The sequence below is a fragment of the Lucilia sericata genome, unplaced genomic scaffold (assembly GCF_015586225.1).
Source record: "Lucilia sericata isolate MDLA Ls3-8-SP2 unplaced genomic scaffold, ASM1558622v1 Contig001086F_arrow, whole genome shotgun sequence".
In the NCBI taxonomy this organism is placed as follows: Eukaryota; Metazoa; Arthropoda; class Insecta; order Diptera; family Calliphoridae; genus Lucilia; species Lucilia sericata.
The window spans coordinates 87031-107137 of NW_023995061.1; the positions used below are offsets into that span (position 1 = coordinate 87031).

The following is a 20107-nucleotide window of genomic DNA, read 5'->3' on the forward strand; positions in this document are numbered from 1 at the left end:
AAAAAAAAAAACGCCGCTAAGTAGATTTTTTTGTAATGACCTTTTTTAGCAAAAGTAGTGACATTTGAATATTCAAAATTCTCTTTTAAAAATCATTAAGAAAAACCCACATTTGTTGTATAAATAAATATTTAAAAAAAATTGTTTTTTTGACAAAAAATTTTGTCATGCTGTGAATCTTCGCAGACATTTTTAAATAAATATGTTTTGGAAAAAGTAAACAAATGACATAAATTTGGAAAATAAATCAAACACTCATTAATTAATGTTTAAATAAGAAAAAAATGTGACCGAACATGTTTGAAATGTCCAAAAAGAAGTGATTTTTAAATCAACAAAAACCCCATAAGTTGTGTTTGTCTCAAGAAATCTGGCAATTGAAGAGGTCAATATACTCTTTTTTACAAAGTTTTGTACCTTAAAAGTATAATACTAGTATAATGCTGCAACTTGCAACTCATGTAGGCGCTTTATTATTCTTTAAATAAATTGCTCGTTTTTTTCACTAAAAGCTTTTTGTTTTATTACTTAATTGGTTTTAATTTGTTTGATTTCTATTAAACTTTTATTTATATAAATTTATGCTTTTTTATAACGGTTTTATGTTAAACAATTTTCAAATTATATTTTTTTATAAGTTTCTTTTTCTCTTTGTCTGTTTCAACTTCCTTTTCTTAATTTTGATTAACTCTTTTCTTTCTTTTGTTTTGTTCGCTTATTTTTTGTTTGTAGCAATTTACCTTGACAATGAATTTTTCAAATTTAATGAAATTTTAATACAATAGATAGCTGGCAAACAGTAATTTAATGTTTATAACAATTTTATTTTAATATAATTTTTGAGATTAAGTCATAATTGCTTAAGATGATGAAGACGTTTTTTCTTATTTGTCTTGATTATATCACGTTTTTTTAAGGAACAATTATAGGGAAGTAGAGTCTGCCAGCTACTACAAACTTCTATTCAGGTTAGTTCTTTGTTGAAGATTATCTTAGTATTATGAATGTTGGAAAATATAAAAATAGTTTTGATCATAGATCAGTGTATAATCTTTACTATAGATATAGTCTTGATCTATAGTCTTGACTATAGAATCATCTATCTAAAGATCAGTCTATAGTCTTGACTATATAGATCGGTCTATAGTCTTGACTATAGATCAGTCTATAGTCTTGACTATAGATCAGTCTATAGTCTTGACTATAGATCAGTCTATAGTCTTGACTATAGATCAGTCTATAGTCTTGACTATAGATCAGTCTATAGTCTTGACTATAGATCAGTCTATAGTCTTGACTATAGATCAGTCTATAGTCTTGATTATGGATCAGTCTATAGTCTTGACTATAGATCAATCTATAGTCTTGACTATAGATCAGTCTATAGTCCTGACTATAGATCAGACTATAGTCCTGACTATAGATCAGACTATAGTCTTGACTATAGATCAGTCCATAGTCTTGACTATAGATCAGACTATAGTCTTGACTATAGATCAGACTATAGTCTTGACTATAGATCAGTCTATAGTCTTTACTATAGATCAGTCTATAGTCTTGACTATAGATCAGTCTATAGTCTTTACTATAGATTAGTCTATAGTCTTGACTATAGATCAGTCTAGTCTTGATTATAGATTAGCCTATAGTCTCGACTAGAGATTAGCCTATAGTATCGACTAGAGATTAGTCTTAAGTCTTGACTATAGATCAGTAGAGCGTCTTCATTATATCAGTAGTCTAGATATCAGTCTATAGTTTTCTCTATAGATTAGTCTGATCAGTATCAAGATCAGTCTATAATGTTAACCAAATATCAGTCTATAGTCTTGGCCAAAGATATGTCTATAGTGTTGATTATAGATTAGTCTATAGTCCTGACTATATATTAGTCTATAGATCAATCTATGGTATTGACTATAGATCAATCTATAGTATTGACTATAGATCAATCTATAATATTGACTATAGATCAGTCTAAAGTCTTGACTATTGATCGGTCTATAGTCTTGATTATAGATCAGTCGTTAGTCTTGACTATAGATTAGTCTATAGTCTTGAGTATAGATTAGACTGTATTCTTGATTATAGATAAGTCAATAGTCTTGACTATAGATTACCTTATAGTCTCGACTAGAGATTAGTCTATAATCTTGACTATAGATCTTCACTATAGATCAGTAGTCTAGACATCAGTCTATAGTTTTCATTATAGATCAGTCTGTAGCCTTGACTATAGATCAGTCTATAGTCTTGACTACTGTTCAGTCTATAGTCTTGACTACTGATCAGTCTATAATCTTGACTATAGATCAGTTTATAGTCTTTATGATAGATCTGTCTATAGTCTTGACCAATGATCATTTTATAGTCTTTACTATTGATCACTTTGTAGTCTTCACTATAGATCTTGCTATAGTCTTCAATATACAACAGTCTATTGTCTTGACTATAGATCAGTCTATAATCTCGACCATAGATCAATCTATAGAAGTTTCTGATTTTTTTAGTTTTCAATTTTTTTTTACCAAAATTCCTTTTAAATAAAATTATTGAATCTAATATTAAAAATAATAATTTTCGTTTTATATTACTTCATGACTTATGTCTTCCATTACTTTAATTTTTCGTTTAAAGTAAATAAAATTAACTTTTTATTTACTTTTCTGTTTATAATTAGTTTAAAATCAAATTTAAATTACTTTACAAAAGATCGTGCCACAATTATTAGATCACATTTTTTTTCATCAAAGAAAAGTTCAGCAACTGACAACTTATTTCTAAAATCGTTCAGTTTTCTCTAGTATTTGAGCTTATTAAGTTTGTTTTTTTTGGGGTAGGCGTTTGTGATTTTTATCCATTTTTCAACTTCATAATGATGATTTTTTGTTTTTATTTTATAAAGAAGGTTTTTGACCTTTTTTTAATTTAAAACGAATTTAAAGCAATTTCCATTTGTTGGCTTTGACTGTGTGAGCGGTTGAAATAATATTTTTGTTTTGATATAAAATTTATTACTTTTTTTGTGTATAAATTTGCACCTCTTTGCTAATTAAAATGTTCAATAATTTATGGAAATTAATGGTCTAATTAGCATGAAAAAGCTACTGAAATAAAAAAGTGGGCTTTTGTACCATTGTGTTTAGTTAAAAAGCTGGTTTAAATTGTGTTTAATATAACGGTTTTTTTTTATTTTCTTTTTGGCAATTTATAGATTATAAGTGTGGATTAAAAGATTTAAAACTAGAGTCATGGTTTAAAAATAACTTGAATATGAAATTAACATAAAAATAGTGTCAAGAATTTTATGAAAGGAATAAGAAATATTTGAACAACATTTCTTGAATATGAATTTAGTTTTCAAATTCTTAAGGAAATTTTTGAATTTCTTTTTTTTTTTAAGAATATAAGTTAAAAAAGACCTCTTTGGTTAATAATTAAAAATTTCTTTAATGATTATATATTTTGCGTGTTAAATTGCAAAACAAATTTGTTGATTAGTTTTTTTTTTTTTTTTTTGTTTAAGTTCATAATTAATGATATTTTAACCCTTTTTGAGATAAAACATAATATTACACTCTATCAGCCAACTAATTTTAATATGTAATCATTAAAATAATGCTGATTATAATCATAAGGATCGTGTTGATTAACAGCCATGAGAATGGTGTTGTAAAACGAACAATGGCCCACGGTGTTATCTTTTTATTAATGTTTAATTTTAATGATTCTTTAAGCAAAAAAAAAAAAAAAAGAAAAAACTTGTTATAAAAAAATCAATAAACTTCCGCTAGAATATTTGAAAATGTTTACAAATGTTTTGTAATAAAATCTATGATTATGGCAAAGAATATTGTAAAATTTTGTAATAAATTAAATATTATAAATCATCTTATAAATATGTTGTAGAAAAAATTTGTTAATTATGCTTGGAACTCATTAAAAAACCATTATTATTGTTAAATATGTTGGTTAAAAAACATGTTTTTTTATTTTGGCCAAAAACAGATTTTTTAAAGAATTTTTATGAATATTTTTGATTATCTGATTAACATTATTTAGAATTTTGATGAAATTTTATTGAAATTTAATTCCCTAAGTTATCTAGAAACTTCAGAAAGATGATCTAATAATGTGAAGAGTACTTGTATAGAATAGTTATTCTTTTATGAAGAGAAACTCAAACCAATAATCCTAAATAAAGTAAATTACTTACAAAAAAGATTTAAGTAGTTCATTACACATTTAATTACAATTAATTGTAATGTATAACTGAGCAACTAATTAACATTACTTGTGATATTTCAATTACCAATTATAATTACTTATAATTGTAATGGTATCCTGCTCAATTAACTAAAGAAAGTAAATTACTTAAAAAAGGACTTAAGTAATTCATTAATTACAATTAATTGTAATGTATAACTGAGCAACTAATTACCATTACTAGAGATATTTCCATTACTAATTATAATTACTTGTAATTGTAAAGGAAACCTGCTCAATTAACTAAATAAAGTAAATTACTAATAAAAAAGACTTAAGTAGTTCATTAATTACAGTTAACTGTAATGTATAACTAGGCAACTAATTACAATTACTTGTGATATTTCAATTACCAATTATAATTACTTGTAATTGTAAAGGAAACCTGCTCTATTAACTATCAAAACTGCAATGATTACTCTCAAAGTTAGTATTCTATTAAATACAATTTAAGTAATTGTAATTAAATTTCTATAGATTACATTTAACTGTAATTCTTAAAACATCAATTACAATTAATGTAATTACAATTACAAGTAATCATAATGAAGGTATTATCAACTACAATTGCAAGTATTTGTCATTGTGGTGAAAAAACTTCAATTACAATTACTTTTAAAGTAATGTAATTAAACAAGTAAATGCCATCCCTTAGCAACTAATTACCATTACTTGTGATATTTCAATTGCCAATTATAATTACTTGTAATTGTAATGGAATCCTGCTCAATTACAATTACATAATTCAGAAAAAGTAGTAGTAAGGAATACCACAAGTGTAATGATTACTCTCAAAGTATTATAGTAATTACAATTAATGTAATTGTAATTAAATTTCTATAGATTACATTTAACTGTAATTCTTAAAACTTCAATTACAATTAATGTAATTACAGGTATTATCAACTACAATTAAAAGTATTTGTCACTTTAATTACAATTACTTTCAAAGTATTGTAATTAAAAAAGTAATTGCCATCCCTTAGCAACTAATTACCAGTACTTGTGATATTTCAATTACCAATTATAATTACTTGTAATTGTAATTTAGAAAAAATAATAGTAAGGAATATCACAACTGTAATGATTACTCTCAAAGTATTCTATTAATTACAATTAAAGTAATTGTAATTAAATTTCTAAAGATTACATTTAACTGTAATTTTTAAAACATCTATTACAATTAATGTAATTGCAATTACAACTAAACATAATGAAGGTATTATAAACAACAATTACAAGTATTTGTCACTGAGAAAAAACTTCAATTACAATTACTTTCAAAGTAATGTAATTAAAAAAGTAATTACCATCCCCCAGATTGCTAATAACTAAACAAAAACAGTCCCTGAGGGGTTTTAAGACTTGTTAACTAGAATTTGTTAAATAATATTTTGTAAATATTTTATTTATATTAGTTTTCTTTAACTTTTGCTTTGGTGGCCTCTTCCTCTTTTTTACTTTTTCTTTTAAAACTGCCAAAAAATTTTTAGTGAATTATCAATGATAATAATGATGATTTTAAAACAAATAGTTCATTCAACTTTTGCTTATTATGCCACAAGAATAGAGTTTCAGGTAAGACTTTCAAATACAAAAAAATATTTAAAAAAAAAAGAAAAGACCAAAAAAACACTTCTACAAATCTTTTCAAAGCACCTGTCTTTTTTTGGTGATTTTTAGCAAAAAAAACAAATAATTTTTTAACAAATAAAAAAAAAATTATAAAAATTATATGCTGGTGGTAAAACATTCCACGAACTATACCATGATTGATGAAATAATAAAAATAAAACAACAACATTTTTAAAAGACGCCCCTTTAACTAGGGGGGCTTTACCCTAGACCAACCAAATGCTTACATTAAAGACAAGATCATGATTGTCATGATCAATTTAAACCAAGTAAAGAAAACAAAGCTGCTTAACAATTTTTTTTGTTAAAAGCTACTGGCAATTTTCTTTTATAATTTTTTTTTTTTAAATTTCTTTCAACCAGTATTTATTTAATAAACACATATTTGAAAAATTTATTTGTTTGTGTTCATTATCATGTCTTGAGTAAAGAAAAAGAAAAATTACAAATCATTTTCAAGTTTAAAAATTCTTAATATGTGGGCTTGAGAACAAAAAAAACAAAAAATGATTTTAATAAAATTACTAAGTACCGCTCATGATTTTGACCTTGAGCTTGTAGTGCTTTTTAAAAAAATGCCAAAAACTATTTATTTTAATATTTATTTTGTCCAAAGTATTTAGTTTCGTTTTAGTTAATAGAAAATATGCAAATTTTTACTGATTTATAAGTATATTTGTTTAAAAAGATCAGCAAACTATAGGAGGTTTAAGAAAATATTTAAAAGCTTTTATTTTTTAGCAGACTATAAGCATAATAATTATAACCTACAGTTAATGATTTTGCCTTGATTATAGATTTAGTTGAATTGTAAAAAAAATAATTATTTCTTTTTAAGACTTTAAAGAATACAAATAAAACAGTTAAGGGGGTTAAAAGACCCCAGGATGGGCTAAATAAATCTCTGTGATCTTAAGGAAGTTTTAAATCTAAAATTAACAAAACTATTTAAAATAGTCTACCATTTTACTGCCATTACAGAAATAAAGCTTTTAAAACAAACTAAAAGCCTTAAAGAAAGGCTTAAGAACCCCCCGGGGGCACACAAATTAACAAATGTATAAAATCAACCTTTAAATAAATAAAATTTGTCTTTTAATAACTTTTTAATAAATTCTAATAAATTGTCCCTAACAATTCAATAAATATTATAACAATAAATTAAATTTTTAAACAATTTATAAAGAAGAGCACTTTTTGTTATGTGTTTCGCTATGTCTGGCGTTTAAAAGCAGATGTCAATAGCTTTATAAAAATGTCATTGATATTTAAGTTATTTTTTGCTATAAATCTTTTTTAAATTTTATAATATATTAGAAAATATTTTTTTATCAATTTTTATTAATTGCATCAAGATGATTGATTTTCGCTAATATTAATTAGACAGTTATTGTCAGTTTCTTTTTTCGGTAATTTTTAATTAAAAATGATAAATTTTTATATGGAAGTAAATGGAAGTGTGAATTAATTAACTAAAAATATTAGCAAATTTGTCCTTCCAGTAAGTAATTAGCTGAGAAACGTTTAAAGCGTTTTAATGGGGAATTTGATAAAACAAAATTAATAATTTATTAATAGATTTAATCAGTTTGTTTTGTGTAGTTGTTATAAAGCTATTAAAATTAAGCTTTTTTAATTTGGCTTAATTTTTATTTTAAAAATGGTATTAACCATTTTAATGTTATCTTATCTAACGCTATATGCTGGGCTCTAAACTTTTTTTTTAAATTTTGCTTAATTTTTTTTAAAAGGGTCTTTCGAACCGTGTTAATTAAAGTAATGTTTAATCCGCTTCGTTTGGCTCTAAACTTTTTTTAAAACCGAGCAAAAAGGTCCTTCGAACTAATCAGCAAACTCTAAACTTAAAGTTAAAAGATAAAAAATGGTCCTTCGAACCTTCAATTAATGTAATGTTATCTAACGCTATCTGTTAACCTCTAAACATTTTTAAATTTGCTTAATTTTTATTTTAAAAATGGTCCTTCGAACCGTATCAATTAATGGAATGTTATCTAAACCGCTTTGTGTGGCTCTAAGCTTTTTTTAAACCGAGCAAAAAGGTCCTTCGAACTAATCTGCAAACTCTAAACTAAAATGAAAAAAAACTAAAAAATGGTCCTTCAAATCATTTACTTTCCAATTTCCTTTGCTAAAAGGCAGAACATGTTCATTACTATTTTTCGAACTAAACAACAATATCGAAACTTGACTTCTGTAGACTTTATAAAGCTATTTAAATGATTAAGATTTCATATTAAAAATGGTCCTTCGAACCGAGAAATGAAATAGAAACTAAAAAAAAATTATATTGCATAGAAATCTCCAACGATTTTTCAATTACCTTTTCTTTTGATCTAAGCAATATCAATACTGTAGATTTCATAAAGTAATACAAATGAAGATGATATATAATTAGCTTTCATATTCAAAATGGTCCTTCGAACCGAGAAAAGAAATGGAAACTTTGCAAAAAGTTAAAATTGCATAGAAATCTCCTTTCCTTCTGATCCAACCAATATCGAAACCTGATTTCTGTAGACTTTATAAAGCAATTTAAATGAAGATGATATATAATAATTAAGATTTTATATTCAAAATGGTCCTTCGAACCTAGAAAATAAATAGAAACATTAAAAAGCATTTAAATTGTATAGAATTGTCAAACTATCTTTCCTTTTGATCCAAGCTTTTTTGAAAGCGACAAAAATGGTCCTTCGAACTAGTCAATAATCGCCAAACAAGAGTAAGAGGATTTCTAAGATAGTTAATTGTATGAAATTGAAAAATGGTACTTTAAACTATTTTAATTTTTATCACAAAAAGAGAAAAATATAAATTTTATGAAAATACTTAATGGTCCTTCGAACCGAGTAATTTATCTTAAACAAAGTACTGTGTCAAGTCAGTACATTAAATCTCAATAAATTTTCTTTTTCAAAAAAATAAAAAAACTATTCTTCTTTAAAACATGTAAAAATGGTCCTTCGAACCAAGCTGCTAACACTAAACAGAGAAAAATAAGTATTTATAAAACACATATTTTGAAAAGTTATTTTAAATTGAATTTAAAAAAATGATCAATCTAAAATTTCAAAATTTATTTGTCCCCCTTAAAAAAAAACCTATTAAATTTCATTGTAATATTAACCTTTCTCAAACATTATTGACATTTTCTCTAATGAAAATCAAATAGAAATGTTCGCTCTCTCTCTCTCTCTTAACAAACAAACCCCAAGATGAGAGTAAAACAAATCAAAAAGAACACATTCAAAGGAAATGAAAAGCCAAGGAAAATCTTTTTAGAAACACTTCAAAAGTCAGTCAGCTAGCCAAACCAGTCAGTCAGTCATCTTCATTCATGCATTCATCAGTCATAATGTTTGCCTTAAATGAATAAAGAAACTGTCAAACAGACTTCACCAGACATTTAACTGAAAACAAACAGACATGTGAATAAAGACGACAGCAAAATGTTTGACATAAATTGTCCCTTTTTTCATACATATGTGGGTACTGGCTTTTGGTTCTTAGCCTCTATTCCCTACTTGATCTCGGAGTTTTTGTTGGAATACTCACAGAGCATCAATAGAAAAACTTTTTATTTTTTTCTCTTCATTGTTTGTTTAGTTTTTCTTTTGTTGTAACTTGACATTATTTACCAATAACTCTTCTTAATAAGTTGTTGTTTTTTGAGTGTGTGTGCATTCTAAACAATTTTGACAAGTCAATGACAATTCTTAGAAGTAGTTTAGTGTATAGGTAACTATATTTACATGTAAATAAATGGGTCATTATTTAAAATATCACCCGCATTAGTTGAGTTTTTAAAATTTATGAAAATGACATACTTTGTGTCATATTTTTTATTTAATAAAATGTGTGAAATACTTGTTATCTTTTGCTTTTAATATTTGTAAAGAAACTTTTTTACTTTTTCTTTTCTTTATGCAAAAAAATAAAAATCGAATTGCATGTCAAATTCTAAGTTTTCCGTCTACAAAGTTTATAGGAAAATATATTTTAAAAGAAAGTTTTTCTTTTATATTTCTTTTAAGTACTAGTTTCTTGTTATTTATCATGTAGTTTCATTTAAATGTTAATATTTTAAGTTTTTTTTTCTTGAAGAGCTTGCTGCTTGACATTGTTAGTTAAGAGGAATTTTGTGAGGAAAGTGTTTTGGTAATAAAAGGTGGAAAATATGAATATGTTATTTATAATTCAAGTTTCCAAATTGATTTATAATTTTAAATAATATGTTCACAACGTAGAGTACCCAAGTTCTAAATTATCCTTATGACCCTTTCAATGAGCACAGCTTTTTTAAGTCCAAAAAATTTTTCGAATAAAAACTTTACTTACGGGGTTTGCAATTTTTTCAATTAAAAGCTTTAAAGCTTTGTCGAAGCTTTTTTACACCATAAAAGCTTTTTGAGTCTTTTTGAAATTAAAAAAAAAATCGAATAAACACTTAACGTATACTGAAATTTTCCAAATTAAAAGCTTTTTCAGAGCTGAAAGCTTTAAAGCTTTATTATAAAGCCATCCTGAGAGTTGCTTTTAAAAAAGATTTTCAAGATTTTTTAAACTAACTCTTAGCGTGATTTCATATAAAAACTCCAATAAAGCTTTAGGCTTTGCAAAAGCTTTTAATTAAAAAAAAACTTTCTTATCAAAATTAAATTCACAATACTTTTTTAAAAGCTTTTACCCAAATAAATTAAAGATTAAAAAAAGCCTTTATATTCATGAAACTTATAAGCTTTTTCGAATACATTTTTATTAACACTTTGCTTTGTAATAATAATATAACATATCGAATTTTATAATAAAAGCTTAAAGAATTGTCAAAGCTTCCCTAGCATTCATAATACTAATTGGCAAGCTTAAAAACTTTTTAGTGGCATAAATAAAAAGCTTTTTTGAAACTTTAATTTGTTTGCATAAAAGCTTTTAATAAAGTATGACTTTATATCTCAAAAATTTATGTAGTTTTTGCAAAAGCTTTTGCTTTTGATAAGACTAAATTGTTTTAAAAGCTTAAAGCGTTGTCAAAGCTTTCCTACACAGCCAAGCTGAGTATGAATTCTAAAAAAGTTTGTTTATTTATTAAGATTTTTCTTGAGATTAGACTTTTTAACTAAATTGTTTTAGAGCTTAAAGCTTTCATAAAAAAATTGGCAAGTTTAAAAAACTTTTTAGTTGCATGAATACAAAATCTATGTAGTTTTCGCAAAAGCTTTTTCTTTTGATAAGACTAAATTGTTTTAAGAGCTTAAAGCGTTGTCAAAGCTTTCCGACACAGCCAAGCTGAGAATGAATTCTAAAAAAGTTTGTTTATGTATTAAGCTTTTTCATTTTATAAGACTTTTTACATAAATTGTTTTAAGAGCTCAAAGCGTTATCAAAGCTTTTCTATAAAGCCAAGCTAAGAATGAATTCTAAAAAAGTTTGTTTATTTATTAAGCAATCATAAATTGTATTTGTATGTTTCAATGTTTTTAGTTTCATGAATATAAAAGCTTTTTTAATACTTAATTTGTTTCCCTAAAAGCTTTTAAAAAAATGATATGACTTTAATTCCCAAATAATGTATAAACTTATTCGCAAAACCTTTTAAGCATAATGCAGTTGATAAAACTTTTCAAAACGTTAAAAATACTTAAAAGCTTTTAAGTTTTAAGCTTTTTTATGTTTAAAGTTTTAAAAGTTTTAATGGTTTTTAATATTTTAAAATGATTGTCTAATGATTGAAACAGATTTTTTCCAAATGAATTTCATAAATTTAAAAACACTCTCAAAATTAAATTAAAAAGCTTTCAAAAAGAAAAAAGCTGTCCCTGGGCAGCAGTAATTAAAATTATTATTTTGTTTCTAGATAATAACAAAAAGTGTTTCAAAACAAATACACAGTGAGACCTAAGACACGTCTCTTTTCTAAATTTTAACCTGCACCCCCCACCGAAAATCAGCAACAATTTGCAAACATTTGCCATTCATTAATTTCACGCACTTTATTTAACATTAAAACAAATAAATGAGAAAAACAAAGTACGTATGTATATGAAACACAATTTCAATTTAAATTGAAACCCATGACTCAATAAAACTTTTCAAATATGAAAAAGCAGGGGCTAAAATACAAACATTATTTTTGAATAGTAGCACACTCAGACAAGTAAACAGGGAGTGTTAATAATTGTCCAGAAAAAAAAAATCGCAACAAATGTATAACATAGCATATGGACAAAACAAAAATACATAATGAAAAACAGCAGACATATAAAAATAAAAACAAAAAAGCTGGGATTTAGATACAATTGCAAGATACAAAACAATGTGTGCAAATGAATGACTGTCGAAACGAATGATAAATGCACTTCAATGGCAAAAAAACACAAAAAAATAAATGCGGAGACATATTTGCCAGATCATCTGAACAAACATGTCAATAACAAATGATTTTTATGGATTTTTCTCTTAAATTACTTGCCAAGAAAATAGTGCAACAGATTTGATTTCCCATACGAAAGAGGGAGGAAATACATCGACACAACAATTCACACTAATTGAAAATTACCAACTAATTGTGCTAATTTTACGAACAGATGATAGTAATTTGTCACTATTTTTCTATTGCAAAACTTTATTAGATTTTCATTTTTATAAAGCTACACAGTAAGGTCATGTGTTATAGTAAATTTAATGGTTTTACTAGTTTATAAAATTTCATTAATCCCTGAAAATCTCTAACAAATAAAAACAAAAAATCAAAATACTAAACCATAAATTCGAGTAGTATAAAAGCAACTTTGTGAGGTGTAATTGTTTTGGATTTGCAAAAATAAGGGTGGTTAATTTTTGAGCAAAACAAAAAAAAAAAAAAAATCGCATATTTTTTGCTGTTAATATTTGCCAAGAAATTAGTGTTGATGTGTTAAAAACCTCATCATTCAGCCACCCACCCCACACACCCAGAACAATACGGGTACAAAATGTTTTTTGACCTTCCGTCCATCATACACATGTTTCTTAATTTAAACCAGCTAAAGCTAATAAACCTCTACTTCCTCTCATTCTTTTCTCATATCATCTGCTGCCCTACAAACAAATAAAAACCTCCCCCTCTTGTAAATTTTTCCAGTTTTGTTTGTCAGGGGATGTGCATTAAATGTTTGTAGGTCTAAATATTTATTTTTCCTATAGATTGTTCAAATACACCCACATATGTTTGGGTATTTTTTTCACAAACATTTTTTTTCACCCCCCTCCTCATATTGCTTCCTTTAGATCAACGGTTCCCAAAAGGGGGTCCGCGGACCCCTAGTGGTCCGTAGCAAAATCCTAGGGGGTCCGCGAAGACGAACGAAAAAAATCATGAATAAAAAATATTCTCTATATGTTACAAAATATTAAAAATATCTCCAAATTTTTCATAAATACTAAAATACACAATTTTTATTCAATAATCCCAGATTTGTTGGTGACTCTTTGAATTTTATTGTTTCGGTCGTTTATCAGGATGAAGCTAGGCGCTACAAATTTATTGTTTCACTTTTATAAAGTAAAGTATTACGTGATTTGTAATTTTTATAAATATAAATGTTCTTATAGCAGACGGATAATGATTTGCCTTAGAATTAAATACTGATACTAGTATCCCGGAATATGAAGTTAGGTCACATTTCATAATATTTTTTTAAATTGTAAGCAAAAGTGTTAATCTAGTTAATTTTAAATATAAATATTCCATTCCAACGTGATACACAGATTTTAACTTCATTTTGTTGTCCAATATTATTAAATCAACATCAGAAAATTCATAGCGTTTTGCGTAAATAGTCAAAACCACGCAGTAAAATAATTCGTAGGTATTTTAAAATTCAAATTTAAGATCCAAATTCACAGTACATTCGCAAAGAGTTCAAGTCATATTTTATGTGGGTAACGCATTCCGCAACAACATCGAAGAAGTCTAACTTTCACATATTTTCCCGAAAATTTAGCTTACATACTCAGCTCACTCCTATGCAATCGCAAAAAAATTTAGAAACATGACTCTTTAAGCACATGTCGACAATACTTGTTAAAGAAACCTTTTCTCTACCTTGACGAGAAATGAACATGAAAGCTCTCACGATCATAAAATTAAACATCATGTTAGAAGTCATTCTATATTTAAAACCATGAAATTGAAAACATCTCCGAAATACTAAATGTTCTCAATGTACGGGAATATTTTATAGGGTTTATGGACCAGGACTAAGACAATTTTCGAACAATTACACAGTGATACAGCAAAAAAATGCAGGGGTTCTCATATACCAATTCCATTTCGTTATAGTCCATAGAGTAGGAATTTATTTTTAATTTTTCCCGATCACTTCGTTTAGTTCCTTTTTAAGAGCAAAAGTTGTGAAAAAGAGCTATTTTTGAAGTTTTAACTTTAAAAAAATATATGTCTGGTAGTTTGCAACCGATTTTCAAATTGGATATTTTGTTTTAAAGATACAAGTGTTGTCTTTCAACCCAAAAAAATAAATCCAAAATTTATGATTAATGTCTTGGTTACGGCCATTTAAGTAAAAAAACTCACACTTTTTTCACAATTTTTAATTTTCATACTGCTCTACGTTGGCCATGAAGCAGTAACTTTAGCTTTTATTACATTTGAAAAAAGGCACATTAAGTTGGGTTTCCAATGATGGTCAATTTATAATAATCGATGAAAAAGGTTATGAGTTGTGCTAAGTTTTATAAAAATATAGCATATTTCTTCCATACAAAAACGTTCATGTTTCTGGTTTTCTTTGTAACAAGTTTAAAAAATGTTTATAAACATTTTTATACAAAAATTAATTTGTATGGAGAAAACCAAAAATTCGAGGAACATGCTATTAGAAAAATTGGCATATATCATCCAGTTTTTCATAGATTTTTATGAAATAACAAGTTTTAGAAACCTTCCTTCATGTGATTCTTCAGGAAAGTAATAAAAGATGAACTCACTGCCTCATGGTCAAAGTAGAGCATGATGAAAATGAAAATTTTTTAAAAAAGTGTGAGTTTTTTTACTTTAACGACCGTAACTCAGACATTTGACCATAAATTTTGGATTTCTTTTTTTGGATTAAAAGACACTTGTATCATTAAAAAAAAAAATCGGATTTGAAAATCGGATGAAAACTACTAAACTTATGATTTTTCAAATTTAAAACTTCAAAAATGGCTCTTTTTCGCATCTTTTGCTCTTAAAAAGTAAGTTAACGAAGTGATAGGGGAAAACTAAAAATATATTCGTACTCTATGGACTATAACGAAATAGAATTGGTATATGAGAACGCCTGCATTTTATTTTTCTTCACTTTTGTATCACAGTGTTATTTATAACAACTAGAGTTCGCCCAGCGGTCGAAATTCGACCAGAACCAATGCTGGAAAAATTGTATGAATGTGTAAAATAAAACCATATTTTTGTAGTTCAAATCTGTGGTAAAAAAATAACTTTATTGATATTATCAAAGTGTATAATTTGCTTTGATTAATGTTTTCTTTTAGAAAATGTGATGGGTTTTAGTAAAAGTCCCATCAGAAGTTTAAAACCTCAATTGTTAAAATTAGGTATACAACTTGTTTTACAAAAGTATTTCAACTATTTTAAAAATAAAAAATAACGAACATTTCTTCTATCGAGTTATTATCCCCTACATATTTACGCTACGTTCACAATGCTGGAGTACTCTACTGTACACACCAGTAAAGAAATGTTAGCTGTTCAAAACACTTAGTGGAAATGTTCTAAATAATTTGTCAAAACAATAAAAATATTTAAAATAAATAATGTCTTATCTAATTATAAATAAATTTTATTTGGATGTCATTAGTAGTCCATCCATCAGGTATATGCTGTTTACAGCATATACCATCCATCAGGTATATGCTGTTTAAATTCTCCCTTATAACACTCGACAAAGACTTCAGCAGACCTACATTTATTAAATTTTAATGTCTTCTAATAGAATTTAAAAGTAGATATTCTATGAGGTCTTCTAATGGGCCTTCTATTAGCCTTCATATAGGAGCGCATAACGATATGCATTGGCATATCCAATTACACACTGATTTTGTATATGCATAAGAAGAATTTAACGCCTTAATTTTTCATATATTTTGTAAGTACTGTTTGAAAGAAAACATTAATTAACTATAAATTTCAGTCTTTTGCTAATATATGCAAGTTTAATAGCAAGTAAATGAATAATAAACGTAAATAAGTACGGTTAAACACTCTTCATCCCAAAAGACATGATTTATATTTAGCAGTTTTATCTATTTTTATAAAGCATATAACCATCACCTATTCAACTTACAGTTTTCACTTTACACTACTATTTCCTAATTGGTTAGAATAACCCAAAAACGAAAAATATCATCAAATCCTCCCTGTGCTAAACCTGCATATAAGCGATATACATATCCATTTATTGCGGTATGTACCGGCATGACCAACTAAACTTTACTTATATTTTTTACAGGCTTTTTTTATTACTTACTGACACTGAATCAATTCATTAATCCATCATTTAAATCATCAAAATCAATCAAAACTAATAATTATGTACCACAATTCAGTATTTTATTTCACCGATTTTTTTTTGTTAAACATAACCGAAAAGTATCGGCAGTGTAACGACCAATAAAAAGTTCACGTTAATAATTTTATATTTTAAAAATATTTCAATACATAACTTTTGACATTCTTGTATTTTTCCAATCTTTGTCTTTAAAATATTATACGGTCGTTAAAAAGTTAGGGAATTGAAAATTCGTTAATGTAACCGATATTTGTCATTACTTTACGATATCAATACTTAAAATTTAAAAAATTACTGAATTTCCGTACTAATGCCCTACCAATATTTTTCCAGGTCAAATACGAATATCAGTACATTGTTTGACATATCTTCAGGTGTCCCCAAGCATTATTTACACATCTTTTTATATTCCCAGTTCGTTGTTTCCTCGGGAATGTATATATAAATATGAATATAAAACTGAAGTCCTAATTCTTATAAAAATATTCCTTTCGATTTGGTAACAATCGTAACTATATTATAACAAAATAGATCATTATCTCATTCACAATTTAGCACTTTACACAAAAATATAAAACAATAAAATCCTATTTTCTCTTTGCCTAAGCTTGTTTACATACATATTTGTTTACAAAAATCTTATTAAAAACAACAACAAAAACAAATATCATGCAAAATACAAAAAGAAAACGGTAACAGAGAAGTTAAACGTTTCTGCACTCTCCTCTCTTTTTTTAAAAAAGTAAACAACACGGTTTACTTTTTTGTTTTGTTTCTTGCTTTGTTTGTTTGTTTTTAATTTCAAGAATACGTACGTGTGACTATTGTTTCTATGTATTAGTAACAACTTTAAACGCTTATAGCTCGTAAAATTCTGAACCGATCTCATTAATATATATATTGTGCACATCTGCGAACAAATACCTTTAAAATGATATATTTTTTGCCAAGATCAGATGTATACTGTAAGAGTAAAAGGGGTCACAAAAAATCGTCTTGCCTATTAATTATATAGATAAGATATCAAAATATGTATGGGGGTCCGTGAAATTAAATAAATTCCTCAAGGGGTCCGCGAAGTAAAAAATGGTGGGAACCGCTGCTTTAGATGATCCTTTGACCCTTTAGAGGAAATTTGTTTGGAAAAAATTGTTTATAGAACCGAACAAATATGTATTTGTAATTCAATGGCTTAATCAAAATATTGCTGGAATTAGTGTCCGTCGCAAATAAAGGATTTTTATTATTAAACCACAACAAAAGATTTTGTTAAATCTTTTAAAGAAATATTTCTTGTTTGATCCCTATAAGCAAGGGAGACAGAAGTAGTGTGGTCACAAATAGCAAAAGTGCCTTATTTTTATTAAAGCTTAAAAAGTTAAGATAGCTTTCTTTAGTTTTACTATAATTTTGTTAAACTTAATTTTACACCTGAAATTTAGCTAAAAGCTCTTTTCGATAAAAAGCTCTTATTGCTGAAAGCTTTTAACGCCCATCTTTAAAAGAAAATAAACTTACTTTTTGTATTTTTATCACATTAAAACAAGTTTTGACAAGTTTTTTTTTACAAATTTTTCTGAAGTAATAAAGCTTTTCAAGTTAATGTCGATTTTGAAAAGCTTTACGATTTTATTTAAGTTCTTAATATAAAAATCTTTTTTATAGATTGATAGCTTTCAATTTTAGATCTGAAATTTAGCTAAAAGCTCTTTTCGATAAAAAGCTTTTATTGCTGAAAGCTTTTAACGGCCAGGTTTAAAAAATAAACTTACTTTTTGTATTTTTATCACTTTAAAGCAAGTTTTGACAAGTTTTTTATATAAAGCTTTTTCTGAAGTAATAAAGCTTTTCAAGTTAATGTGGATTTTGAAAAAAAAATATATAAAATAAAGCTAATTTATAGTTAAAACTTGCATTTTGTTTTACAAAGAGCTGTTAGCAAAGCTTTTTGAAAAAGCTTTTGAAGTGAAATTTAAAAAATAAAGCTTTTGAAGTTAAAATGGATTTAAGAAATGTTATAATTAGCTTAGATTTAGGAATGATGCACTTATATTTAATGATTTTGTAAAAGCTTTTTTTAATATAAAAAGCTTTTAAGAAACTAAATATGCTTTAACAAAATCTGATGGAATTAAAATAATTTTAGTAATAAACTTTCGAATTCTAGGGCTAGATAAACAATTTTGCACCAAATAAAGTTTTTGATAGAAGCTTTTAAAGCTGAAAGCTTTTATAATTCAAGATTGAAGACCATTTAAAAAGGATATGAAACACATTTGTGATATTTGATCAAGATATAGCAAGTTTTGACACGGTCTCTAAATAAAGCTTTTCTGTAACTAATTAAGCTTTTCGAGTTAAAACAACAAACAAACAAATTTAAATTTGTATTTCTACATGAAAATTCTAAAGTGACCAAAACTTTTTAAAGCTTTTTGGTTTATAAAAAGCTTTTACGGGAAAATATATATTTTCGATATTATTTCTGAACTGAAATTCTTTAAATTAATAATATTTTAAAAAAGTTTCGCAAAAGCTTTAAAATTTCGAAAAAGCTTTTGAATATTTTTTTTTAATTTTGTAGAAGTTTTATAAAATCATTATATTTTAAACATTTTTTATAAAAGCTTTTGAACTCGCATAGGATTTTGTGATTTTTGTTAAACGAGCTTTCTTTCAGTTTTTTAAGAAGCTTTATTATAGAAATTTATAGAAAAATTTATAAAGCTTTTATGCTATCTTTTATAAAATCTTAACATGAAACAAAAGTTGTTTACTAAAGATATTTGTGGAAGCTTTTGACTTTACAAGGACTAAATAAAGCCTTTATATGTAAAATCCTTTGTATAAAAAAGTCTATCCAGGATTATTCTCCTTTACATTAAAACTGCCCACAATTTTATTACAAATCTTTTTACAACCTAATTATAACAGAATATTTTATAGCTAAAACCCCATAAAGCTTTTTGTCATATAAACCCAACAATAATGAACATTTTATATATAAATAAAACCCCTAAACTATTTAAAGAATATACAATAAAGTTCCATTTCAGTTATTTTTTTTTAACACTTACCAGCTTGAGCTAATAATGGCAACATTATAAATGCCAGTAAAACTGGCAAATATATTTCGAGTCCCATGGGACTCGAACGCTTTCTTGTCATCTTGTTGTTGAAACCTGTAAAATAAGAAAAGAAATACAAATAAAAATTAGTAAATAATATTCTCAGCTAAATGTTAAAATAAAAAAATAAGGAAATTATTAAGAACTAATATAAAAAAGAAATGGTGCCGTGTTCTCAATTTTCTATACAGAAAGGACACGTGCTAATGTTAATACAAAGTAAAGACACGTGTATAATATTAAAGTTATTAAGGAATGTTTTGTGATTTTATTTTTCGATTACTCCTCCCCCTCTTCTTCTATTTTTACAATTATAATAAAAATTAAGTTTTATTTATTTAGTTGTCATTGTAATAAACAATAACAACGCTTTAGTTATTTGTCATTTTGACAGCTGTATAAGTTTTTTTCTTTTGTAAAATTAAATTTATTGTTTTAAATGTCTTGTTAAAGAACAATTAGAGCAAATTCCTAGTAAATGTTTAT

At 26.0% G+C, this 20107-nt stretch overlaps 1 protein-coding gene across 1 annotated transcript in view; it reads right to left on the reverse strand.

The window, feature by feature from the left end:
- LOC119609926 (mucin-17) overlaps positions 1–19674 on the reverse strand; it is a 68891-nt gene extending 49217 nt beyond the window's left edge. Inside the window, exon 1 of the mRNA XM_037964961.1 lies at positions 19571–19674. Within this exon, the coding sequence (XP_037820889.1) occupies positions 19571–19661 (91 nt within the window). The 5' untranslated portion in view covers positions 19662–19674. The remainder of the gene's footprint in view (positions 1–19570) is intronic.
- Positions 19675–20107: the final 433 nt, after the last annotated feature.